This window comes from Herpailurus yagouaroundi, unplaced genomic scaffold (genome assembly GCF_014898765.1).
Source record: "Herpailurus yagouaroundi ecotype Mexico unplaced genomic scaffold, PumYag 29, whole genome shotgun sequence".
Classification (NCBI taxonomy): Eukaryota; Metazoa; Chordata; class Mammalia; order Carnivora; family Felidae; genus Herpailurus; species Herpailurus yagouaroundi.
In genome coordinates, this window is record NW_024412377.1 from 88,968,086 (window position 1) to 88,995,238 (window position 27,153).

General features: G+C 35.7%; 1 protein-coding gene across 2 annotated transcripts in view; it reads left to right on the top strand.

Annotated features, from left to right (window-relative positions):
* Window positions 1–71: 71 nt before the first annotated feature.
* TMEM161B (transmembrane protein 161B) overlaps window positions 72–27,153 on the top strand; it is a 73,028-nt gene continuing 45,946 nt past the window's right edge. The window contains exons 1-2 of one of the 2 annotated variants that reach the window (XM_040449225.1): window positions 72–218; window positions 22,709–22,812. In XM_040449225.1, the coding sequence (XP_040305159.1) occupies window positions 216–218; window positions 22,709–22,812 (107 nt within the window). In that variant the 5' untranslated portion in view covers window positions 72–215. The remainder of the gene's footprint in view (window positions 219–22,708; window positions 22,813–27,153) is intronic. The other variant, XM_040449216.1, reaches the window with a different exon arrangement.

A 27,153-nucleotide genomic window follows, 5' to 3' on the forward strand; every position in this document is an offset into this window, starting at 1 on the left:
ACGTCCTGCGTATGCTCACCTCTGCGTAGCGTGGGGTCGCAGGCGTTCAAGGAAGGGAGGGACTTCCTGTCCCGCGCGGGCAGAACTTCCGCCAGAGCCGGAAAACTCTCTCCCTCGCGTTGTTTAAGAGGCTCCCGTCTGCAGGGTGGGGAGGGAAGGTCCAGGACGGTCCCGGGGATTCCAGGGCGTCCGGTCTACGACCTGTCCTTGGCGCCATGGTGAGTCCTCGTTTGAAGACTGGAGTAACAACAGGGGGAAGGAAGGGGCCATGAGGTCAGTCCTGTGAAGGTAGCCAGTCGGATTCCCGGCTGAGGATGGAGCAGGCGAGAGCAGTGGGATGATTCGTGGGGGCAGGACCCCGCACCTGTCCCCGGAGTGCTGAAGCTCCTGGGCCCCTGAGGAAGCGGCATCCGCCCTGCCCAAAGGCGAGGTTTGTCCAGGAGTACCTAGTAGGTAGCCAGAATGTTCGTGGTCCATTCACTGTGTATGGCGTGTGGCGCCAGGTGGTCCCTAGAGCTGACCTTGCCGGGTTGATCATTTCCGCCCCTCCCTCCTCCTCTGCTGCTTGGCAGTGGCCAAGAACTTAAGATCTTAGAAATTCCTTTAGCTTTTCCAAGTTGACACAAAGGAACCCTTTCTTGTAGAGGATCAACACTTGTCACCTAAGATAAAGGGCAAAGTCAGCTTATCTTTCAGACTCAGCCCATTTGAAATTGGGAAGGGTGTCATAAAAAATTCAGACTCGGTAAGGAGGGATTTTATTCGAAAGGAATATTGCAAAGGTCTGGGGAATGGGACTATTACATAGGGAGAATGCTCTAACCATAAGATCGGCAAGAGTCTCAAAGGTTAAGCAAAAAGGTTTTTCTTTTATAGGGAGGAGTAAAATAATGGTAGGAAGAACCATATGTGGGGAGGTGAGATGAAAGCATAGTACATTGAACAGTTAATCAGATTGTTTTACTCTCAGGCCAGTCTGTTCTGAGGAAGAGCTGTCAAAAAGGAGTTGTATGCTGCTTCAGACTGAACCGGGGGAAAGAGGATCTTAACCAGAATTTCAGTAACAAATGTTTTGTTTCAGTTGATCTGTGGGCACATGCAGTTCAGCCAATCACTTGTGAAACAACGAATGGGAATTTGTGGGCTCTGTCTCTGAGCTTGTCATAGGTAAACACGTGGGGCATCTGTGAGTCTTACCTAAGTCATGTGGGTACCAGTGGTTCATTGCAGTAAGCTCTTTACAAAACACAAAAGGGTGTAGGGGGTATTTCTGAACCTTTGCTCTTTTCCAAGATCACAGGGATCTGCTAAAGTTCAACATTGTCAATTATTTGACTATATAAAAGATTTCAAATTCTCATCTGGAAAGGAGTGTGTCTTGGCATTTAGTTTCAGTGTACCGTGTTTATCCAGGACCAAATGTCGACCTTGTTCAGCTGTTGTGTACGATGTTGGACTTTCGAATGACTTAGAAACTTCAATGAATGTGAAAGAAAAGAACTTCAAAGTAATGTGGTTTCTGGTGTACTCTACCAGCTAATGTAACATATGATTCTTTTTGGCACTCTGTGTGTTTTTAACTTCAGTGAATAATACAGCTTTTGTTCATTAAGAGTTTTTTTTCTTTTCTTCTCTTTTATATCAGTGAAATTAAGACAAAGATAGGGTATAGTAGAATGAGAAGGAGCCAAAGACAATAATTAGCCTAACCACCTTCACTCCACTCTCTCCCTAATTTGACATAAGGAAGAGTCTGAGGTCTGGAAACAAGCACTGGTTTCCCTAAGATAACACTAGTTTGGCATAGTCAGACTACTACTGACTTAAAAACTCAGTTAAAAATCTCCACTTCTAAATTTAAGCTCAGTTTTTGCTTATTGGTCTGAAAAGCAGAGGATGAAAATACAATAAAAATCCTTAAATTTACAATAGTCACAAAGAAGCTGAATGTGAACTTACGCCCAGTATTCTGTAATACTAGAAGAACTCCTCCTCCTGCCATCTCAAAAAATATAGTTTTATTTTAGGTTGAGGTAAACTCATGCTGTTTCTCAAAATGTCACGTAAGAGAATGTCACCTGGAGAAGGTCACCAGGGGCCAACTAATTGACTCTCCATTCTGGTATTGCTTATATTTTTGTGTTAACTTACTTAACTCCACTTAAGTGTTCCCAGTCATGAAGTTGATAACGTCTGTATATGAAAGTTTAGGCAATGTATGGAATCCCTCAAAAGAAAAGGTTTAGACATTAAATGAAGTGAGGGGTTGAATTTATTTTGAATACAGCTTGGTTAAATTGAGAACTTTTTCACAGCTTGGGCCTAATGCTATGCAAAACAGGCTGTACTTGAACTCAGAAGACCCAGATTCTGCCCATTATTAGTTCCATGAATTTGGAAAAAGGAGTCAACTTAGGTAAGGGTTCCAGTTTCCTCCTAGATAAGAGAAGTGGGGCTTGATGAAGATTAAAACATCTTTTTTTTTTTAAGTTTACTTATTTTGAGAGAGAGAGAGAGAATGAGCAAGCTAAGGAGGGGTGGAGAGAGAGAGAATCCCAAGAATCTGCACCCTTGCAGAGCCTGATGTGTGGCTCGAACTCACGAACTGTGATATCTTGACCTCAGCCTAAACCAAGAGTTCTTAACTGACTGAGCCACCCTGGCACCCCAAGATTAAAATACTTTTTCTAATTCTCACATTTCTGATTCTTTAACTTTCAGGACTTTTTTCAAAAGAGGTACATGTTTCTCATTCAAAAAATTTTAGTCTTGGGGCCCCTGAGTGGCTCAGTCGGTTGAGCGTCCCACTTCAGCTCAGGTCATGATCTCATGGTTCGTGAGTTCGAGTGGGTTCGAGCCCCTCGTCGTGCTCTGTGCTGACAGCTCGGAGCCTGGAGCCTGCTTCAGATTCTGTGTCTCCCTCTCTCTCATCCCCTCCTCTGCTCATGCTGTCTCTGTCTCTCAAAAATAAATAAATGCAGAAAAAAAAAATTTAGTCTGACTTCCACTTTTTTCCTTACCCACTTTTTTCCTTACCCTTTTGATTTTTCAAATTTGATTTTTTTTTTCATTCTCCTTGTGTGTTTTTTTTTTATACATCATGTAGGTAATACTTGGAATCTTTGTACATATGTTTGGCCAGGTATTTCACTATTGTCCTAAATACTATTACAGAATGGAAAGCAAAGTGTTGGGACACCTTGATTTTACTTGTTTTAATTGATAAAAATACACTCTGTTCTTTTATTCCCTGGTACATTAAGTAGACCCAAACTCAGTTAATGCCTGTGCATGTAATAAGGTTCTTCTGTTGTGAGCAGATGAGAGTAGGATTATGGTCCAGACTAAAAATACTTAGTATTCACTCTTAAGTTTTTCTTTCATGTTGTAAAAATTGTTAGTCTATAGACAGTTTACTAAAGGAATGATGAAACTATTTCTTCTCTTATACTTTTCTTTTTGAAAATTACAAATCAGCTGTAATCAAATAGATCTTTTTACCATTTAAGCTTATTTGCAGGACAAAGTATGTAGAATAGAGCTAGTTCCTGGAATTGGAGGTATCTCATGGCTTGTTTTATTTATGTAGCATTCTGTGGTAATTTTTATTGCTGGGATTGAGCTATGTTGTCTGTTGGCAAAAAAAAGGGCTGTCAACTTCTGCCTTACTCATTTAGAGTTAATGAGAAAGATTAGGGGGCCGAAAGGGGTATTGAGAAGAGAATGGTAAATGTTATAAGAGGTATGTTTAACGTGCTCAAAGAATAGAAGTAAGAAATTCTAACAGTAGGTGTCATGTAGTAGGTGACTTAACTGAGGACACTAGTTCTTAAATTTGAGTTTGTGTAGAATTCACCTGTGATATTTGATAAAAATGCTTATCTGGGCCCCATTAATGGGAGGTAGAGTTTCAGAATCTTACTTTTAATGAAGAGTTTTACAGTTAAATCTGAAATTGGCAGTCCTTAAACCATACTTTGAGAGAACTCTAATGCAGACCTTACGGACTTTAGTTGAGATATTGGAGAGATTTGTGTTGGGTGGTGATCAAACATCTGCAGTTTATTGATATGGTGGATTCTTTTAATTGATTTTTGAATATTGCACTAGCCTTGCATCCCTGGAATAAATTCCGTTTGGCTGGGATATATAATGCTTTTCATATGTTGCTGGGTTTGATTTGCTAAAAGTTTAGGATTTTTTGCATTTATATTTATAAGAGGTAAAGATGATCTGTAGTTTTCTGGGCTGAGTGCTTTCTGTTAAGGAAGGTTATTAATTATTGATTCAGTTTCTTTAATAGATACAGGCCTGTTCAGATTGTCTATTTCTTATGTCAGTTTTGGCAAATTGTATCTTTCAAGGAATCAGTCCATTTCATCTAGGTTATAAAATCTGTGGGCATGGAGTTGTTCGTAGTGCTTCTTTATTATTTTAATGTCCGTGGAGTCTGTAGTGATGTCACCTGTTTGGTTTCTGGTATTTTGTGTTCTAGTAATTTGTGTCCTCCTTTTTCTTAGCCTGACTAGGCTTATTGATTTTATTGATCTTTTCAGAGAACCAGTTTTTGTTTTCATTGATTTTTCTCTATTGATTTCTTCTTTCCAGTTTTACTGATTTCTGCTCTAATTATTATTATTTATTTTCCTTCTGCTTAGTTTGGATTTAATCTGCTCTTTTTTTAGTTTCCTAAGGTGGAATTTTAGGTGTTTGATTTTAGATCTTTTCTAGTATTTACATTCAATGCTATAGATTTCTGTTTAAGCACTGCTTTTGCTACATACCATAAATTGTGATAAGTTATGTTTTAATTTAATTAAAAATATCTTGAATTTGTCTTGGTTTTTCCTTTTTGACCCATGTGTTATTTAAAAATGTTTTGTTTAGTCTTGACATATTTTGGGATTTTCCACTTTTCTTTCTGTTTACTGATTTCTAGTTTAATTCCATTGCAGTCTGAGGGAAGACATTGTATGATTTCTGGGTTTTTTTTTAAGTTTAAGGTGTGTTTTATGACCCAGAATGTGGTCTTTCTTGGTGAATGGACATGTGTAGCTTCACGGATGAATTCTCAGATTTTATCAATTAGCTATATAGTGGCAGAGATTTGGGTTTCTTCCCACATCTCTGATTTTTCCTGTGACTTCTCTCCTTCACTACTTTCCTAAAGAGGCTTAGTTCAAATAATAGTAGAGACTGTTCTCATGGGTAGAATTAGGTTTATTTAAGATTGATTCTTAAGACTAGCTTATACTCTGGTTTTGGTCCACTTTTTAAATTTAGTTCTTTTGTTTTCTCTGGAGTAAAAGCGTAAAGCAAATTTGGTTGATTTTAGAAAATCAGAAGATAATTGAAAGTGTTCGTTTCTAAGAGAGAACTTATTTTCTTAATGTTGTACTGTGGTTTTGCCCATGTTACTAAGTCGAGCGAACACAACTTGCCCCAAAGAAACTTTGAAGAAACTTGTCTGTAAAGTGTCTCTTTACTCTTTATCTACCACCTACAAAAAAAAAAATCTTTGAAGGTCTGGTAGAATGAACATTCGCTTGGTTTTGATTGAAATGATTATACCTTTTCCTTCCCCAAACATTTAAAAATCATGGTCTCTTCTCACAAGTACTGTTTAATCGATTATTCACTATTTATTAAGCACCATCTGTATGTCAGGTATATCTGTATTCTTGGCCATAGGGATATAACTTTATTAAACAGGGATAATACTGCCTTTGTGGAGCTTATGTTTTACTGGGAGATTCTGATGATAATGAAATGAGACATAATATGTGTTGGTTGTGATAAATGCAACTAAGAAAGATAAAAGCAGGGTGAGGGATAGAAAATGATTAGGGTGGTTGTTTTATTAGTTAAGTTATTCAGAGAAAACCTAAATGAGGTGACAGTGGAACAAGTATGATTTAATATACATATGATATCTTCAACATGTATGCGTGTTATCTGTGAGTACATATTTGGGAGCTATACTCTAAACAATTACTATAATGTCAGGCACAAAGCTCATATTGTCTGTAGCTATATAATTCTTTCAATAACGTTAAACATTATCATTTTTCCAAACAGTGAACAGGTAAATAATTTAAGTATTTTTTTTTTTTTTAGTTTTTTATATTTTTCAAGTTTATTTATTTATTTTGAAAGAGAAAGAGAATGAGGGAAGGGGCAGAGAGAGAGGGAGAAAGAGGGAGAGAAATTCCTAAGCAGGGCTCCACACCAGCAGCATGGAGCCCAACGTGGGGTGTGAACTCACAAACCAGGAGATCATGACTAGAGTCAAAACCAAGGTTCAGACATCCAAACTACTGAACCACCCAGGCGCCCCTTAAGTATATTTTGTGTTTTTTTCCTTAAAGAAACCTCTAAAATAGTAAGTGATGTTTTATTTAATAGATTGGTTTGTGCCACATATTTTTAGTCTTTTAGTATATTTTTTGTGAGAATACAACTCATTAACTCACAATATACTGATTTTACATTCATATCTTTCACTTACATAAAACAGACTTAGTTATTCCATTGTTAAAGTAGACTAAAATATCTTTGTGATTTGCCCATAATCAAAAGATTTAGAAAAACCTGGTATCATTTCAGCTTTTGATTCTTTGATCTTGAGACTCAGGGTCTTAAGTTGTATTTATTTTTAAAAAATCTTTAGGTAGTATGAAAAGCCAATCTGCTCATACGTGCTCATAAGGATGATTTTGGGGAAAGTACAATAAATATATGGCATGGAAAGTATGCTTGAACTAGAACTAGATGACCTCTGGGGTTTGACTCAAGTTTTTGTGATTCTGAATGTGTGAAACTGAGTATCACTGATATTCACTGATGCACATTTAGTTGAATGTATATTGAAGTGACTGACAGTGGAGGGAATATTCAATTTGTCTTTCAAGAAGAGTTTCACAGAGGATTGATTGGACTAGATCTTTTAAGGGTAAGTAGAAGTATGTTAGGTGGGTTAGAAATTGAATTTTACTTTTCCTCATTTTATTTGAGTAAAAGTATTTATGTATCCTACTTACATTAACTCATTTAAATCTTCATAAAGTATTTAATCTTGGATTTTTTTTTTCCACCTCCACTTTTTTACCTGCTTTTTTTTTTTTTTTTAACCTCTATTCCACAGATGTAGAAATGGAGAACACAGCAAGATTAGAGTAACTCTTCCAAAATTAAACAGTTATTGGTGGTGGAATTTGACTTGAACGCAGGCAGTTTGGCCATTGTATTGTTGTGCCAGTTTTACTGTTGACATTTGATAGGTTTCAACTTATGAGAGGAGTCATTTCCAGAACATTTTCCTATAGAAACAACATTAGGGTGTTATATTTCTAGGAAGTCTTTCCCAATCTAGTTAATAACTTCTATTATATCTCATATACTGTTAAAGAAATCAATCATTACTGTCATGCATAGCACTAATGATTAGCCTAATTCAAGTGCCAAACAGGTCTGACATTGCTGCATTCACTCAAAATAAGAATTCAGTCCTTCATATTCTCTCCACCTTAATTGCATCCAGTTAAGGCACTCCTTCTGTACAGTATTAATTTCCATTGCGCCTCTAGTATAGACTTGTAGTAACATTGATGAGGTGAGGAGCAATTAGAGAACTGGAGATGAATTGGAATTTCTTGTCATTGTTAAGTATCTAGTGTGCTAAAAGCCTGTCTCAGCCCATTTCTTTTCCTGAGGCCTTCTAAGGATTGGCTTGCTCATATCCTTTCACTTGGACTACCTGTTGCTTATAGCTAGAACTTAGTTTTCTCCCTGAGTTGCAAATAACATAGTATCATAGGGTACCTTGCATTCCCTACCATATGGTCAATGCACATGATAAAGGTTATTACTACCAGTAGATTTTTTTAAAAGTCACCTTGCCATGTTACTTACTTCCAGCTGATTATAACTGTTTACTTATCATAAAGGTCTTTTAGGGAAAGAAGTTGAAGCTCTGGATGATATTGATGAGTCTTTGCAATACATTCTTGGAAGTAGAGAGGTATGGATTGTGAAGAACAGATGAGATGGAAAATAATAAGGGACACTAGAGAGAGAAAGGGAGACCTTTCTCCTCCAGAAATTAATTATGAAGAAAGAACTTCAACAAGCTGTTCTTTTCTGTATTATAAATATATGAGTATAGATTGCCATCATATGATGTCACAAATAAGGCACTATAAGGCTATGGTAGGCTATGGCTTTTTTTTTTTTAAATAAACATGATACTTTTATCTTTTTGATAAGTAGTAGACGCCTTTTGAAATACTAATCTGATTGCTTATTTTTTTTATGTAGTTATCTGTGTCTGCCCTTTACACAGTGCTTAGCTGATTTTTGTTATCTTTCACCATTTGATTGCCACTGTTTGCCCAAATACAATGATTTACCTAGCAAAGCAATGCCACACTTTCCTGCTTTTTTTTTCCTAAAAGAAAAAGTCATATTGGAGGATTCTGCTCCGTCATGACTTCATTAAGTTCATTATGTTTGTTAAGTATTTTTATCATTTCAGAAGATTTTAGTCATTTTTATGATCAGTATAAATGATTGATTAAAGGGGCGCCTGGGTGGCGCAGTCGGTTAAGCGTCCGACTTCAGCCAGGTCACGATCTCGCGGTCCATGAGTTCGAGCCCCGCGTAGGGCTCTGGGCTGATGGCTCGGAGCCTGGAGCCTGTTTCCGATTCTGTGTCTCCCTCTCTCTCTGCCCCTCCCCCGTTCATGCTCTGTCTCTCTCTGTCCCAAAAATAAATAAACGTTGAAAAAAAAAATTAAAAAAAAAAAGATTGATTAAAAATGTTTCCAATTCTTTGTGATTTATGGGCATATGTATTCAAATATGAATGTTTATGTCTTTTGTTTCTGAATATAGTCTTGCTCAGAAGAGAAGCCATGACTTTTTTTCCTGAAAAGTTTTACATTATTAATAGTTACATTTATTAGTAGAATTTTCTTAAGTTTAAATTCTTGCTTATTGTCTTTTCCCTTCCCTGTATTAGGTTAATTAATATTAGGACAGTGAAGCTTCACTTTATCATTTATTACCAGACAGCTTTGTTGGTTGGGTGGGTCAGATGCTAACTAGAATTAGAATTAATTGTAAACTAAGTCTGTTTTCTAATCAGGAGGGACAGATAAGAAAGCTTTGGTAACATTCATTATAATGTTAAATCATAACTAACTGAAACATTAGTTGGTTAAGACTAACACTATTTTTGGGGCACCTCAGTGGCTCAGTTGGTTAAGTATCTGACTCTTGATTTCAGCTCAGGTCGTGATCTAATGGCTTGTGAGATCGAGTCCTTCATTGGGCCCTGAACTGGCAGCATGGAGCCTGCTTGGGATTCTCTCTCTCTCTCTCTCTCTCTCTCTCTCTCTCTGTAAATAAATTAAGTAAATAAATAAACTTTAAACAACTGTTTTCTAACTTGATTGTTATTTATTGAGTACTTTTGATTTTGATAGAGAGCTTCTCAATCATATTAGAAGTATTGAAGGTCATCATAGTTCTTTCTCTTGATAGTCACTGAAAAAGAACATTTCAGATCATCAAGAAAAGGAATCCTTTAATAGGTAGAATTGGCCAAGTATCTGAGATAAACTTAAAAAACAAAACAAAATAATATTGTAAAACTCTTGGTATTCACAAGTCTCCTGAGAGAAATTCCTGCAAACCACTAACAGAGGGGAGAATGCTGGGCAGTGGGCTAGGTATACTCCTTTACATCAGAGCTTGGAGCTCTGATTTACTTTCAGGTCTCCTATAAATGTTAGCTCATTTAATCCTTATGAAGAAGGGATAATTGTTCCTATCAGCAGTAACTACACTTCACAGGCTTTGAGGATGGTTTAGAAATGGTAGGTGTGTGAATGCCAGTAATCCATTGTGTTTATTTAAAATAACTGCAATCATCAACAGTAAGATCTTTTAAGAACTTGGAGATCATTTGCCAACTCCTATCTTTTGTAGATAAGAGTGAGTCCCAGAGAGAGCTAGCTCATCTGTTATTAGTGACAGCAAAGTTCTTTGATTCTAGTATGGTTAATTATTCAGTACATTAAAATATTTACAGTAAGTGCATCTTTCCAACAGTTACCATTAGGAGGACACCTTAAATTTTCTTGGCTTTTGTGTGTGGCTTAAAATTTAGAGTTAAGCTAAAATTTTTATTTTAAATTTGTTTTGATGACGTTTTATTAGTGTACTTACCAAAGTTGTCGTTCTTAGTTTGTTTAAAAGAAAGTATTTGTAACACAGACTTAAATTGCATTAAATTGAGAGTATTATCTATAGAAACAGACTACTTTCTGTGAGATACAGTGTATTGTCTTTTGATCTTAAAGTGAATAATTTTCTTTTTTATGCTAAAGTTTAGTGCTTGGCACATAGGAATTGAATGTAGTGAAGGACAGTAGGCAAATTTATGCTTTATCCTTTTATTTCATCTAAAAGGTAGTATTCAATATATATTGAAAACCTGCCGTGTTAGGCACTTTCCGGGGAGTTGGGTTAGGGCTCAAGAAATGAGATGAGTAGTTTCATTTGGAGAAGAGATCCATAAATTGTTGGTCACAGTTGAGCATGATAAAGTCTGTTTTGGAGTGATGTATATGTTTTTGTTTTTTTTTTTTTTTTTTAAACAAGGAAGGTTTTATAAGGGAAGTGAATATTGAGGGATGGGTAGGAATTGGTTTGAAGTTGATGATCTATAAATGCTAAATACAAATTTATTAGTTGTAATTAATAGCTTCTTTGGATATAGATCTATAGGGGTATTTTCTGTAATGTCAGAAAATACAGTTAAGGAAGAGTACTACATTTAAGAATGCCGTCTTCCATTGAACCTTTTATTTGTTACTTATTAGTACTATAATGGAACATTTATGAATGTCTTAGAAAAAGGTGAACTGGCTTGTTACCATCTTTAAAAATATTGCATTCTTCACCAACATTTTTTTAAAGATTTTTAAAAAATAAGTGTTTATTCCACACTGTATGTTAGCCAATTTGACAATAAATTATACTTTAGAAAATTAAATAAATGTTTATTCATTTTTGAGAGAGCATGAGCATGAGAGGGGTAGGGGCAGAGAGAGAGGGGGCCAGACGATCCGAGGCTGGCTCTGCACTGATAGTAGCGAGCCCAATGTGGGGTTGGAACTCACAAACCATGAGATGATGGATGACCTGAGCAAAAGTCAGACACTGAGTCACCCAGGCATCCCTAAAGAGAATTTTTTATTTTTATTTACTTATCTTTTATTTATTTATTTTTATTTATTTTATTTTTATTTATTTGAGAGAGAGAGAGAGAGAGAGAGAGTGCACACAAGTGGGGGAGAGGGACTGAGGGAGAGAGAGAATCTTAATCAGGCTCCATGCTCAGTGTGGAGCCCGACACCAGGCTCAATCCCACGACCCTTGGATCATGACCTGAGCTGAAATCAAGAGTTGGACACTCAACCTCAACCAACTGAGCCACCCAGGCACCCCTCTTCATCAACTTTTTAACGACTTTGCCTTACCAATTTATGTGAAGAAACATGTCTTCTCAAGTTTATTTATAAATTTAATGAAATTCCAAGGAATGGTTTTATATCGTCATCTTAAGCAATGAGTCTGGAGTTGTTTTTGAATATAGTTATATCAAATTCATGCATGCTCCTATGTTGTATATGTTATTAAGATATTAAGGATGTACCAAGGTGTTTTATTGAGAATTTTTGATTTTTGGCTTTAAAGTACATTAAATTTCTTACTCTCGGTTGGAAAATAGCAAAAATTTCTGCTCATACTTTTTACTTTAAAGAATTAAAAGCACATTTTGTGCTGTGAAGCACGATGGTGGCAAATCAAACAAATTCTGTAAGCAATTAAATTCGAAAACCTATGTGCTTAAATTTAAATCAGAGCAGTTGGTAATTATGTTTTACAGTTTTCTTTCTCTGATTTTACCTTCTTATTTATATAATTCTATTGGTAGTATTATTTTGAGATGTATGAAGTTGCTGTTTGGTAGGTCAGAACAGTTAAGTATCTGTGATTTCATTAGATTCGTTTAAATTTTTTTTTTTTTCAACGTTTATTTATTTTTGGGAAAGAGAGAGACAGAGCATGAACGGGGGAGGGGCAGAGAGAGAGGGAGACTCAGAATCGGAAACAGGCTCCAGGCTCTGAGCCATCAGCCCAGAGCCTGACTCGGGGCTCGAACTCACGGACCACGAGATCGTGACCTGGTTGAAGTCGGACGCTTAACCGACTGCGCCACCCAGGCGCCCCTCATTAGATTCGTTTAATAAATCTATATTAAATCAGTAGGTGACCTTATTCTTTAGCTGGTTTTCTATCAAACCCTTTGATTATTTTCATTTTGTTTATTCAGCACAGTTTTCCTTTTCTTATTTTCAGACCTGTTTAACCATCTGTAAGGGCTGAGGCTAAGTAAGGACCAGCGTAGCTCACATAATGAACCCTAAGATTCTAGAAATAGTCTATTGGCAAGAATTCTCCTTGCTTGTTAATGATTGTTTAAGGCTGCTTTTACCTGCTTTGGCATTATATGGAAGAGTTTCTCATCTTGATTAAATCTATACAGCCCTTAAACCTATTAGAAGTAATCTTTATTATTATTATTTTTTTAACCAGCTTGAGTCTGTTAGTCATCCACATGTATATCACACCTTTCTTCCTGAGTTTCTAGACCTCTTCTCAGTCACATTGCCAAGATCCTGAGCTAGGTTTGTTTATTCTTCAAAGTCTCTCAAACTTTGTCCATTCAGGTTTTAAATTTAATACATCTCTACACTACTTGTACTTCTCTTCAGTAGGACACGTCTCATAAAGTTTTTTTTCAGCTTGCACCTTTGGTCTCATCTATTTCTGAATCTTAAGTGATTAAATTCCCACAAACACGTCTCTAGAACATTCAGCACCCATCCAACATTGGTTCCTTCCCTTTTGCCTTAAGCATGTTTTATTTTCCTCCTTATGAGGGTATATTTTAAATATATTTTCTTTGTCAACCATTCTAGTATCCATCAGATACTAAACTGAGCATCCTGTTATTGCTCAGTTTCTTCAAAGAATAATTTTGTCCATTATTTCCATCTAATCTTTACATAATTGCTTAAGTTTTATTCTTATCTGCTGATACTTCCCTTACAGAGATAATTAATAATTTTATGCCTAATTCCCTTTTTTCTCTAAAAATTTTAATTTTTTGGTTTTTCTCTTCCTTTTTTTTTCCTTCCTTCCTTCCTTCCTTCCTTCCTTCCTTCCTTCCTTCCTTTCCTTTCTCTTTCTTTTCTTTTCTTTTCTTTTCTTTTCTTTTCTTTTCTTTTCTTTTCTTTTCTTTTCTTTCTTTTCTTTTCTTTCTTTCGTCTATCTTTCTTGTAAGCTCTGTGCCCAATGGGAGACTGAACTCACAACTCTGAGATCTGGAGTTGTACACTCCACTGACTGAGCCAGCCAGGTGCTCCTGGTTTTGCTTTTGTTTTTGAAGCTGTCTTAGTTCAGGCTTTTTGGTGTTCATTGGATTATTTCAGATGGCTTCTATTTTACCTCTTTGCTTCCAATTACTTTTCACTTTAATTTTCTACTTAGTGGCATAGTTATCTTTCCAAAATATATATATCTTTCCAAAATATATATAATGGATTTGGTTCATTCCAGTCTTAAGATCCTGAACTTATTTCTGAGTACCTGAAGAAAAGTCCATTATGTGCAACCCCTATCAAAGTCTAAAGCATGTGGAATTGCTCATTGTTTTGGATCTTGCCATTTACTGTCTGTACAGGTGGGTGTATCTGTCTAAACTTTTTTCTTTTTCTGTGTGAGAGTGGGATACTTTTTTAACCTTTTAACACTAATTCACATGTCACCTCAGTGAACCAGTCTTTCCCAGCTCTCTCACTTGGATTTAATCACTGCCTTTCTTGGGGTGCTCCCATAACACTGGCACTGACCTCTACCATACCACTTATCACATATTATTTGTAGGTGGAAGTCAGGAGTGGTTAACACTGTAAGAGTTTGATACAAACACCTGATGCAAGATACGAGTTATTCTCTAACCTTGAACTTAGATATGGATTGGTTCCAAGACCTAAAATAGACTAGATTGTAGCCAAAGCAGTGGTATTTACATATTGAAAGATAGAATAGTTTTTATCTAGGTTTTTGTCTTTGGAAAGAGTATATCAATTGGAATGCAGTTTTATCAGTTGAAAGTCTAGAAGTTTAGCCAGATTTAAACATATTTATCCATATCTATTTAGGGTTGAGAGTATTTTACCCCCTAGCTATTCTGTATATTCAAAATTCAGCACTGAATGAATGAGCTATCCCTCAGTGCTGCCTTTTGGTCTCAATCACTACTCACCAAGCAGCCTACTTATTATTTGACCTCCATAGGATCATTAAGACAGTGATTGAATGGAACACTTAGTGTACTTTAACATCTGATCTGCTTGATAGTTTATGTTTCACTGTAAATTAGTTGATAAAATTCTTACAACCTGATTATTGCCAGTCTGTTTCATGTAGATTGGTTGTACCAGTGAAGCATTTTTTGTATGTGTTCTGAAAAGCTGAGAATGTAGCTAAGTTGCTGTCCTTGGGAGGCCTGCCTGAGGCTTGATGTTCCTGCAGTTTTCATGCACATTGTCTCTAGGATTCTACAATCACCCAAACCAAAATGTCCTGAAAATATCTTTGAGATCGTCTTCATTTTTATTCTACAGTTGTTTTCCTTCATGTTCATTCACAAAGTTTGATTGGTTTTCTTGTGACATACTTTATCTTTTTTTTTTTTTTCTTAGTTTGAACTGCTTCTACCTTAGTCTTAGGTTTTCTTTTTAATTAATATATTTCTATGTCTCATTTTTCTTATATGTTACTGGCATTATTTCATCTTCCTATCCTGTTTGCTTAAAAAAAGTCTTCCAAGGTGATCTTATGTGTCCTCTTGGTTTTGAAGACTCAACAATGTTAGATTCTGTCTTCATTTTATTTCCTCCAGTTCTTTGCCCTATAACAAAAAGCCTGCTTTGGTTGAGCTAAGATTTTCACTGTTGCATGGTTACTCTCTGTTCACATTTTCGTTTAGCCTCGAATTCCCTTTTACTCTTCATCTCTGTGATATTAGTTTCCATGTTAGGTTTCACTCTATGAAACTTTTCTTTCTTCTTTTTTTTTTTTTTTTTTTTTTTGTTGCTGTTTTATTATTTTTGAGAGAGACAGAGTGTGAGTGGGGGGAGGGCCAGAGAGAGGGAGACACAGAATCTGAAGTAGGCTCCAGGCTCTGAGCTCTCAGCACGGAGTTCATTGTGGGGCTCAAATCCACAAACCATGAGATCATGACCTGAGCTGAAGTCGGGGGCTTAACCGACTGAGCCACCCAGGTACCCCACCTATGAAACTTTCATATGCAGTTTGTTCAGTTTCTCTAGCTTTTGTTCATAGTACTGTCCAATTTTGTCCTGCAATACTGTCTTAATTTTTTGGTACCTAGTATGATAATCTTGGATTTTAAGTTCTGTTAGACATATTCTTTTGCAGTGTTGCCATTCATTTAGTTGTTCAACAAATATCAAATGCCCTATTATATGCCTTGAACTATTCTAAATGTCATTGTGCTAAGTATTTGGGATTTAAGTCTGTGAAACACAAAGTTCCTTTGCCAACTTCTTGATAACAGCCAGCAAGATATTGGATATGTGTTAGGCAGATAGCCTGTACTTGTAAATTAAATTTTTATTTGCTTTTCCTGTTTATAGATATAAATAATTTCTACAGTGATATAATTTGGATTTGTATCATTTTTCACATTGTTTGACCGAGACCCTAACCAATTTGTCACATAATATATGGTGATATACAGTTCTTATCACCAAAGTGAGAGAGATTATACCTGCAGTACTGCTACTGACTTTAGCCCAGTTCTTCCTGTCATACCTGAGCTTAGCTATCTTAGTGCTGCGGGGTTAGCAATTTTTGTTGAATACTGATCTGATCATACTACTTCTCATGGGTTTCCTGTTGCCTTTAGGTTACATTCTAAACCCTTTAGTTTTGAAGTAGATACCACTGGTGGCTCGTTCACTCAAGCTGAGTTCATTGGATTTTGACTCATGCTTTAACATCCAAAATGCCCTTTCATAGGTTTTTACCCTTAATAATTTCTTTCTCTCTCTCATTTTACTGTGTTCTCAGAACCTTCTGCCTATCCTCTCATCACTTTGTATCGTAATGGTCCCTTTACTCTCCTAGTTCCCTGGCTGCTCATTGGTGACTGGGACTCTGCTATTTCTCCCTATTGCATTTGAGTGATCTAATGCTCAGCACATGTACTTTGTTGCTCATTAAATGTTCATCGAATGGGCTGAATTGATTTAGTGGAAAAAACTTTAGGTTGGAAATTAAGGGTCTGGGTTTTGGATAAGTCTAACTTTGATCTTTGTTGTTTGAACCCTGATTTCCTCATTTGTAAATTGCTCAGAGATAGTTTAAGTGCTCAAAGTGTGAATTTGAAGTTTTATGTAAATCTAGGTTGAAATAACAAAATGTATACCTTTAAATTATTTGAGCATCTCTTAAGTCTATCTCAACATGTCTAGCTGTCAGTAAAAGATGTAAACAGTCAAGAGACAAAAATTAGGAAGGTTATTGGGTAACGTTGGGTGCTGTGATCAGATGAGGGGCCACCAAATGTGGGGTGTCCCAATTGGATGGGGACCGGTGGCAAGGCAGTGAAGAATTCATCCAAGGCATAAGGAGATAGAAGTTTACTGAATACACTCAAGGGAGTGGCTGGCAGGACAATAGAGCAGAGGCTGCCACAGGCATTGGTGAGGGGCCACATTTATAGGGTGGAGTGAGGGAATGTGGGGACTTTGGAATTTCCCCTTTTTTGGTAATCTTAGAAATTGTGCCTGGTTGTAATTGGTCAGTTAGGGCCTATACTTATTTTGAGGTGGGTTGCTTAATGAGCTTGTTTGCAATCAGCTGGGTGGTCTGTCTGGTTGCTGTGGGCCCTTTTGCTTTACTCAGGTTAGCTTTGCTCAAGCCTATTGCCTAAAAACAGCTTCTATAGGTAATATCCTCTTTCCTTTTTCTCCCTTCTAATTTATTCAGGGAGATTATACTTGAAATCGTTTGGGGGTGTCTGAGTCCCAAGTATATATGCAAATATGCCTTCTAATGTTAAACAGCATGTGCTTTGTTTCAGTTGGTTAGCAGGAGATCTAGTTTAATGAAACAAAACAAAATGTCAACTCTACTAAGTCTGACGCAGTATTCTGAGTTTTATTTTCTGTATTGACAAGCAAGATAAAATGTTGATATTTGATATATTTTATTTCTTGGAGAGTTGTTTAATTTTCCTTGGTAAGAACTTTTTAAACCTACGCAGAAATGATAACTGACAAAACTTGAAATGATTATTCTTCTAGAGACTAAAGGCAAATAACTTTGTCTTGCTCTTCATGGCTTCAGGTTAATAGATAATAGAAAGTTATCTTAAGTTGAAACCTAAGTTGCCGTAGTATTTCACCCATCTTGGGTCATATGAGTTATTTCACGAACAACTTTTCCCACTTTTAGTTATCAAGAGAATCAGGGCCTACTGGCAATGAATCTAGACAGAAACCATCACTTTGGTTAAATTTTGATGCCTTAATAAAAGCATTAGGGCTACTTGAGTCATTGATCCCAGTGGTTGTGTTTGAGACTTGAGCCATGATGGACTTTGTAGCCTCACTGTATCTCTCCCCAGTTTAACAGTTTTCTGTTGTGAAATATTTGATTGTTTATGGCTAAATGTATTTAATCATTGTCTTTAATTAAAAATGAGAAATATTCAGGGATTTTTATTTTTAAGTTAAACAGTTCAGTAATCATGCTTTTGTATAAACTTAGGTGTACATAGGAACACCTGAGTGGCTTAGTCACTTGAGCGTCCAACTTTGGCTCAGGTCAGGATCTCATGGTTCATGAGTTGGAGCCTGGAGCCTACTTTGGATTCTGTCTCCCTCTTTCTCTCTCTCCCTCTCTCTCTCTCTCTCTCTCTGCCCCTTCCCCGCTTGTGCTCTGTCTGGCTCTCTTTCAAAAATAAACAAACATTAAAAGAAAAAACTTAGGCATACATAGATACTAAGTTGGGCAGTGAAGGCAGGTTATTAGAATGATTTTTATTTATTTATTTTTAGAATGGTTTGTTTCTAAATTTCAAATTGTTGTGTCCCTTAGTTAATGAGTTGAATATTTTTTATACTTTAACACATTAATCCCTAGAATGTACACTATAATTGCTAATTTCATAGTAATGTCTCAAAAGTTTATTTTAGTATTAATCTATTAAATTGATAATATATAACTGGTAACATACAATATAATAATTTTGGTGAAATCATTTCCACATAATCTTACCTCCCTAAAAATTAGATAACATTCTAGGAAAGGTTCATTGACTTCTATTAGAAAGTCAGAAGAAGACTGACTTATATAATAATACATTTAGGACAGTATATAGATGAGCTTTTGGGAAAATATTTCTAGCTTCGTTTAAAAAGGTACAAGTGGCAGGGTGCTTTGGTGGCTCCCTGAGCCACTGGACACTGTTAAGTGTCCCGACTCTTGATTTCAGCTCAGGTCATGAACTCACGGTTCATGAGATCGAACCCCACATTGGGCTCTGCACTTGACCGTGGGGAGCCTGCTTGAGGTTCTCTCTCTCTCTGCCCCCCTCCCATGTGTGCACTCTCTCTGTCCCAAAATAAATAAGTAAATTTAAAAAAGAAATCTATTTGAAAGAAAAAGTGGACGTGGCATAATGAATAGTGTTCAGGTTACATTTTTGCCTTGAACATTTTTTAGTCAAACATTAGCTACTACATTGAGAGTGGTGTTTGCCTTTCTTGGGGTTCTCTTTAATTCTTCCTTTGCCTCTATATTTGATAAACTTTTGAGTTCTGCACAAAGATATCAGAATGCATTTCTCGTCTCGCTACCAGAGATACCACTGTAATTTAAAGCTTCATTATTTCTGGTCTGGGCCATTGTAGAAACCCAGTTCATATTTCTAATTATCCTCAATCCAGTTTGCTGATACTTGTTTTTGCCTTTGCATGGTTTACATCTTCACTTCTGCATCTATCAGCAATATCATGCTTAGTGATTTGAAGCAAAAGGAGAGAGTTGAGCAAAATACCTCTCTTTCACTGTTCATCACATTCCATCATATATATTTTCCGTATCAGTCTTTCTGAAATGCCATTTAATACCTGTAACACTTACTAGATATGACTAAAATATGATTTCCGCTATTAAGGAGTTTACACTCTAATAAATTGGTATATGTATATTTGTGAGAGATTGTACTAGATGACCTTGAAGATTCTGTGATACTATCACTTATTTCTTTGAAGACTAGATTGAGGTTCACTTGGTCCACAAAACTTTCCCTGACTAAAAACTTATCTTCTGCTTTTAAGTCTATAATCTCAAATAGACCAACCTTCTGACATACTTGCTAATATATTTCTTGGCCTTGTTCTGCCTGAAAGAATTCTTTGTAATGGCATTCATTGTATGGAGATTGCAGAACTTCTATCACAAACTACACAGAAAATAGGGTAGTAAATTCAAGTGATAGGAAATGTGAAAGTAGAAAGGTAAAAATGTAACCTTTGATGTTAGGTGAATATAAAAGTGGTCTGAACCTGAACCCAGTTGGTAAAATTTAAGGCAGTAAAATATCCACAGTAAAACGAGAGTTGAGGCAGGTTTAAAAAGCATTTTAAAAGCCGTCCTGTTTAAGAACCACTTTTACTTCCTTTTTTTGGAGAACTGTCTGTACATATTTTTCCTCTTTTTTTTTTTTTTTAATTAGGCATTTGGTCTGTTAGTACACTAGTTATTCCTCCTCATCCCCACCATCCACTGTTTCACTTCCCATGATTTCAGTTACCCAAGGTCAATTATGGTCTTGAAGCAGATGATCCTCCTTCTGAGATAGGGTCAGGTCAGTAGGAACCAAATGCTATGACACAGTGCCTGCGACATTCGCCTCACTTCATCTAATCACGTAGGCATTTTATCATTTCACATCATTACAGGAAGGAGGGTGACTGTAGTACAGTAAGATATTTTGAGAGAGAGAGACCACATTCAGGTACCTTTTATTACAGTATATTGTTGTAATTGTTCTGTTTTGTTATTAACTATTGTTAATCTCTTACTGTGCCTAATTTATAAATTAAACTTTATTGTAGGTATGTACGTACAGAAAAAACATTGTGGATATAGGATTTGATACTATCCAAGGTTTTGGGCATTTACAGGGGTCTTGGAACATACCTCCCACTGATTTGGTGGAGGGACTACTGTAGTTGATTTGTAAGAATTCCGTTTATAATATCTAATAAGGAAATGATCCCTCTGTCATGTGAATTACAGATGTCTTTTCCCAGTCATTTGACATTGTTTATATCATTCTCTATTGCAGAAATTTGATTTTTCTTAATTCATAAAGTTTACTTTTTAGAGTAGTTTTAGGTTCACAGCAAAATTAATGGAAATGTGTAGAGTTCCTGTGTACCCTTTGCTTGCACATGTTCACCCTCCCCCTCTATCACCGTTCCACCCCACAGTACTACATTTCTTACAGTGATGAACTGTTGGTGGCACAGTTTGTCATAATAAATGAAATTTGATTTTTTTCAACTTAGTTTTTAGGGTTTTTTTTTCAATCAGGAGACTTGTCAGTTTAAAAAAAATTTTTTTTAATGTTTATTTGTTTTTGAGAGAGACAGAGATCATGAGAGGCAGAGGGGCAGAGAGAGAAGGAGACACAGAATTTGAAGCAGGCTCCAGGCTCTGAACTGTCAGTACAGAGCCTGATGTGGGGCTCAAACTCATGGAGTGCAAGATCATGACCTGAGCCAAAGTCAGAGGCTTAACCAACTGAGCCACCCAGGGGCCCCGAGACTTGTCATTTCTTGAAAGCCTTCTCTCCTTGAAATTTAAAAAGTTTTCTTACAGAATTAAAATAAAAACTTCAAAAGAGTTATAATAGAGGTAATAACAATGACAATAACAACAAATAGTATTCATACATATGAAACTTTCTCTGTATCAGGCATAATTTATAACCACAGCTTGATTAGGTAGGTTAAGTGAATAGGTTTATTTTATAGGAGAGCTAATAAAGGTACATAATGTTTAAATGACCTTTGCAAAGTCATGCAACTAGTAGTTAGTTGGCTGATTTTATCCCAGGCAGGTTAGGTCTAGAATCCATGCTCTTAAACCTGTACACTATACTGCTTCTTTTAAACATTTTTATATTTTTATGTTCTTATTTGGTGTATTATGTTTGAGGTGGGAATTCAGCCTTATTTTTGGACTGCTTGGATAGAGGGAGGAGCTAGCAAAGAGGAGTATGAAGAATTGATTGTCATGGTGTGAGTAAAGGAAGGCCTGTGGTAGGCCTTGTGGGATCCTGCTGAGATTTAAAATAAGGAAAGATAATTTGTTAAGATGCGGTGATCTTGATGGTAGATCTTTCAATGGAATGGGCTGAAGCAGAACGTCAAATGGGAACTGTGTGGGGATGTAAGAACATAGAAGCAACTGGAAATAAGTCTTTTGTCAAGTAGCTATGAATATTAGGGAGGAGGGCTGTGTAATGAGGGAAAATCATTGTTATGTTTCAGAAAGATGAAAGAGACTTACAGATGTTACAATGCGGGTAGGAAGGATTCAGATACAGAAGAGATTTTAGAAGATATAGTAAGTAAACTATTCAGAGGTTGACGTTCCTGAAAATCAAAAGGAGGATGGGCTCTTAAGCACATTTGAAGGGATTTGCGTAGAAGATGCTCTTTATTTCCAGAGGGTAGAGGAAAAGATGGGTGCAGATACAAATGATTATGAGCTTCTTGGTGAAAAGGGAGGGTTTTCATTTAATGGTGTTTATTTTCTTTGTGAGTACAAGATGAGGGAGGTTGGAAGTGTGGAGATGGGGAAGGTTTTGACTTCGTTATAGTAGAGAATAGGGAGGGACTGATGAGAGTAAACTAAGGAGGCTTTTGGACATTATTGAAGGCCCACCCACTGGAAGTTGGTGATGACAGCACGAGTTAATTTTTTTTCTAGTAGTGACTTTTAGGTCAGTTCTGTCATCACACTTAATATGGTTAATGCTCTTTAATCATTCACTTAATAATTTAATTGTTCACTATCACCTTAGAAGTAAAAGGTAGTCATACTCCTTTTAAAGCTTGCCAAGCTCGTGTTTTAAGTGTATTGAATAGAGTAAGTTTGGAGAAAGATGGAAAAAACGACTACTTTTTACTTCATTTGGATACCCTTAAATAATGGAGAACGTTTCCTGGGAATTGATTTTAAATGTGCATGCTAACCCATTTAACTTTTATTAACATGGATGTTACCCTTGGGGAATTTTGTAGAGGATTATGAGATGAGATTAAATGTTTTAAGTTTAAACATGTGGTCTTGAATGCTTAAATGCCAGAATAATAATGTATTTTAATTGTAAACTCATCTTTTTTAAAGTCTAATTTTTGGAATGTATACAAAGTTTTCCACCACTGTCCTCAAATCTAAATTTATTCATTGTTAAACTTGTTTGTTTGTTTGTTTGTTTGTTTGTTTGTTTTTTTATACAGGGTGTGATAGGTATACAGCTGGTCGTTACCATGGTGATGGCCAGTGTCATGCAGAAGATTATACCTCACTATTCTCTTGCTCGATGGCTACTCTGTAATGGCAGGTAAGGCAAGGTTAGGCTGACTGTGTCTGGTACTTTGAAATCTCTCTTTAGTTCAAGTCTCAGACTGATGGACTTACCAGAAGTTAAGCGTGAATTCCTGTTTTCTAAAAACATGACAAAGGGAAGTTATGAGAAAAGTCTAGCTTCCTTATTTTTCTTACTTTAGACATTAGTAGTTTATTTTTTTTTAGTACAGAGGTAATGGGATCGTAGTGAACAATTCAGTCCTCCCCCTTTCATGTCCCTTTTTGTCCATTGCCATTGAAAATACCACATCACTTTTCCCATAGTTACCTCCTTAAACAGTTGGTCAACACAGGGAGGAGACTATAAATTGAAGTGATTAAATATTTTTACCATTGTTGGGAAAATGACTGAGAGCATATATTTGATTATTGATGACTCATTTGAGAGTTTATTATGAGAATTAGGGATTCTTTGTTCTACTGCAAAGAATTTTAAACTTTAACTTAACAAGGAGAGGTCAAAGTTATTTTGCTGGTTTTAATTTTGTCTACTGTGCTGTAAGCTTACTACTATTCCCAATCCTTCCACAAAAGAGCTCAGTTGCCTTGCTGATATGTGTACAATAAAATAATGTCACAAATAAGGAAGTTGAATATAGGGGATATGAGACAATTGCAGGAAAATGACCTATAGAAATACATGCCAAAATCCTTTGTAATTATGAAAGGTAAGTTATAGATATGGTACCACAACTATAGTTTTATATTAACTGTTCATCTCCAGTAAATAACTACATTCTCTTAATTTGTAGGTCTAGTTTCTTTTGTTTAGACCTTTTGGAGTTAGAAAACAATGGATAGATCCTATCCTCCTAATGATTTCATACACTGCAAGACAAATAATAAGCTTTTATGATTAGATCAAGGTCATTCTATCCACAAAGCTTAAATCTCCTTTATTGAATTTATTTTCTATGCTTCTTTTCATACCATGTAAATACAGAAAAATATTATTCAGACTGCTTAAAATTTTTTTTGACCGCTGGCGCATGCACGTGTGCACACCCACACAGAATGTGTGAGAGAACGGCTATTTAAAAACATATGTTTTATTAGCAAAGTAAATAATAACTAAAGTTTTAGTAAACTTTAAAACCTCTGTCAGCGTTATTTATAAGAGAAAAGTTAGTCATCTGTAGCTAGTTTTTAAATGTGTAGTCTTGTTTACTTTTTTGCTTATCAAAACCCTTTTCCATAGATCATGAAAGGATAAACATCAGCTGGGCAAATTACCATTCATTCTAAATAAATGGAATCTGATTTAATGAACTAGATAAAAGTATGTTAAGGTAGCTCGTTTCTACTGAGAATTCATATTTATAGATTCTGTTTATGATGAATCTCCAGTGAGACTCCAGATCTCTTTTTGGCTCCAAAGATCTTCGCAGTCTTGTCTCATTTTAGGGTATAGGCAATTTCCTGTTCTTACATAATCTGCTTTCCATTTGTTTCTGTGAAACTTACATTTACTAGTAAAAACTAAAACTTCAGAGATTGAAAACCAAATTCTTTTCTCTTAATATTGGAATTATGTATTATAATTAAAATGGGTTTTTTTCGACAAATATTAGCATGGATGTAAATATACATACTACATGTTTTGTAAATACACATACTACAGATTTGAGGGAGAGTTCAGCATTTAAAAATAAATATGAAGTTGATAATTTTTTGTAATCTTGATTTGCTTTTGTAAACCGATTAACTGTAGTGTTAATTAACACTGTCTCTAATTCTAAATCAGGTTCCAACTATAGCAATCAGAATTTTCTAGAAATAGTTACTTACTCCTTGTTTCATTTCCTCCGTTTTTTTTTTTTTTTTTTTTAATGTGTGTGTGTTTAAGATTTATCTTTTTTTAATGTTAATCCTGGAATTTTTAGGTCATGAAGTTAAATCGCTTAATGTTGTTGCCTAACTGTGTTCAATAAGATCATTGATTTTATCCTTTTGGGATAATTAGTGTTTCACCAACCTTTAATGATATGAAATTATGCTGTTTTAATATTGGTAAAATGTAAAATCCCTTGTGAATTGCTTATGTAGAAATATTGATCAGAAATGACAGTTTGCATTTTAAACCATATGATGCTGTTGAGTTAAAGAGAAAGATCTGAGGGCATTCTTTATCATCTGTAACATGCTTAAAAGAATTTGAGGGGAAAGGCTCATGAAGACTTTTAAAATTATGAATAGTGTAGGAAGGCTTGGGAGTGACTGTACTGAGTGGAACAACTGAATAGAACTATTCAAATGAATAGCTGTGTAGATACCATGAAAGGTTAATCGTGAGTCTGACAGAAGAGAGTTGTTTTTAGGTTCTGTATATATTGTTCTAATATTTGTCCCACTAGTATTGTATCTTCATATTGTAAATAAATATTCATATTTGCCTTAAAAGTTATGGCCTGTCTTTTTGTATCATATAACTTAATTTATGTCCATCTCTCATCAATCTGTGTCTTTTTGGAATGGAGGGTCTAAAGTGCCATTGGATTTTATTATGTTGATTTAAAGAGTAAGCCTGCCATTTACTTAAAGAAGTAAATAAACAATTGAAGCAATAAACAATTTTTACTTTATAAATTACTGGCCTGTTGATTTTTAATATTAGAAAAACACTAATTTTCTAGCTCTTGTTAAATAACATATATTGCTGTTAGTATTGTAGATCTCTAGTTTTTTAAAAAATAACTGCATAGTCTTTAGCCTTGTTTAATGCCATTAAATTACCTTTACAATGTTATAAAACTTAATACTGATCAAAAGTTTTATTTCTCTTATGCTGTTTGGATCTGTACACTGTGAATTAGTTAGGAGAGGAGATGCACTGGGGTATGTTATGACCTCAGAATCTCAATGTCTGAACCTAATGAAAGTTTCTGATTCTGTTTCCTCAGGCAGGAATCAGGGTCTTATGGGAGAGTTAGAAAGGGTTTGTTGGGCAGCTCTTAAGGTAGATTCTTGACAAAATGGTATTTAAAGATTCAGCTGTCTTTCCAGTGGTGACTTAGGGACTCTAGGCTTCTTCTGTCTTGTGGCCCTTGTATTCCTCCTGATACCTTGGAATCTTCTGTTAGATGTTGTATCTGTTGGCAAATAAAGGGAATAGGCTATGGATCTTTCAGGAGATGCAAGGGGTCACACTCAGAAGTCGATATATCATTTCTGTCCACATTCCATAGGCTGGGCCCTGTGACTAATTAAGGCCAAAGGGCAAGTGTGTCTGGGAATGTAGTTTTCAATGTACCTAGGAAGTAAAAGCAAGATTGGTGAGGGTCTAGTCCTTCTCTGCAGTAGGTGATAATGTGTTTACGAATGAGAAAACTCATTTAACTACTCACAGTCACATACTGAAAAATGAAACAGATCTAAGCTTCTTATCCTGAAGTTCAGTTCACAGTATAGTCTTTATTTGATTTATGGCGCTCATCAACTCCAGACCTTGTCCTGGAACTGACATACTTGAACAGAGTTGGAATTTGGTGGAGGTGAACTTTTCTACAATTGTTGTGACTTCTTTTGGCAGTTTACAGAGTAATTTTTTAAGATTTGTTTTCTACCTTTTGTTCCTAGTGATACTTAGCCTTTTATAAGCTAATCCTACAGGTTATATATAGTTAGTGTATGGTTTCTCTTCACTTACTGTATTCTTCTGGCTTTTCTGTGACTGCGTAGCCACCTTTTATTCTAAATTAAAAGGTATCTCACCATTGATTTTGATTACCACAGACATGCTAAGTATAAAGTAGAGTTTAAGAAATATCATCTATTCAAATTATACTTCTTACCTCATTATTTGAAATTAAATTTGTCCCACATTACTAAATTATAAATATTTTGTATTCCATTCTTCCAGGGCTTTTTAATAGAAAAAATATTTTTCTTCTGAGAAATGTTTTTCTCCTTTTTTTTTTTACATGCCTTTTTATATGACTATCAGATTTTGTTGAAGGAATTCTGCTTTAACAAGAACTTAAGTAATAAAATCTCTTCTGCCTGTAACCTGTGAGCATGTATTATTAACTTTGAAAACCCGACGGTGAACAGTCTAGTGCTCTCAGACTGCTCTATTACCCCCTCTCTTCACAAAGGGAGGAAAAATCATCGGAAGTTGGTTTGTCTGAGCTGCTTTTCCCTAACATAAGGAACACTTTTAACCGTCATTCAGATCATTTGAAGATGTTCTTTATCGTGTCCAGCAAACCACTGTATTGTAGCCATAGTATTCTCTACTTTCTATTGTAATTAAAGTTCCTTTCTGTTTTGAAGTTTGCTTGGCCCCTCTTTTCTTGGAGAGGTAAGTGATAGGTTA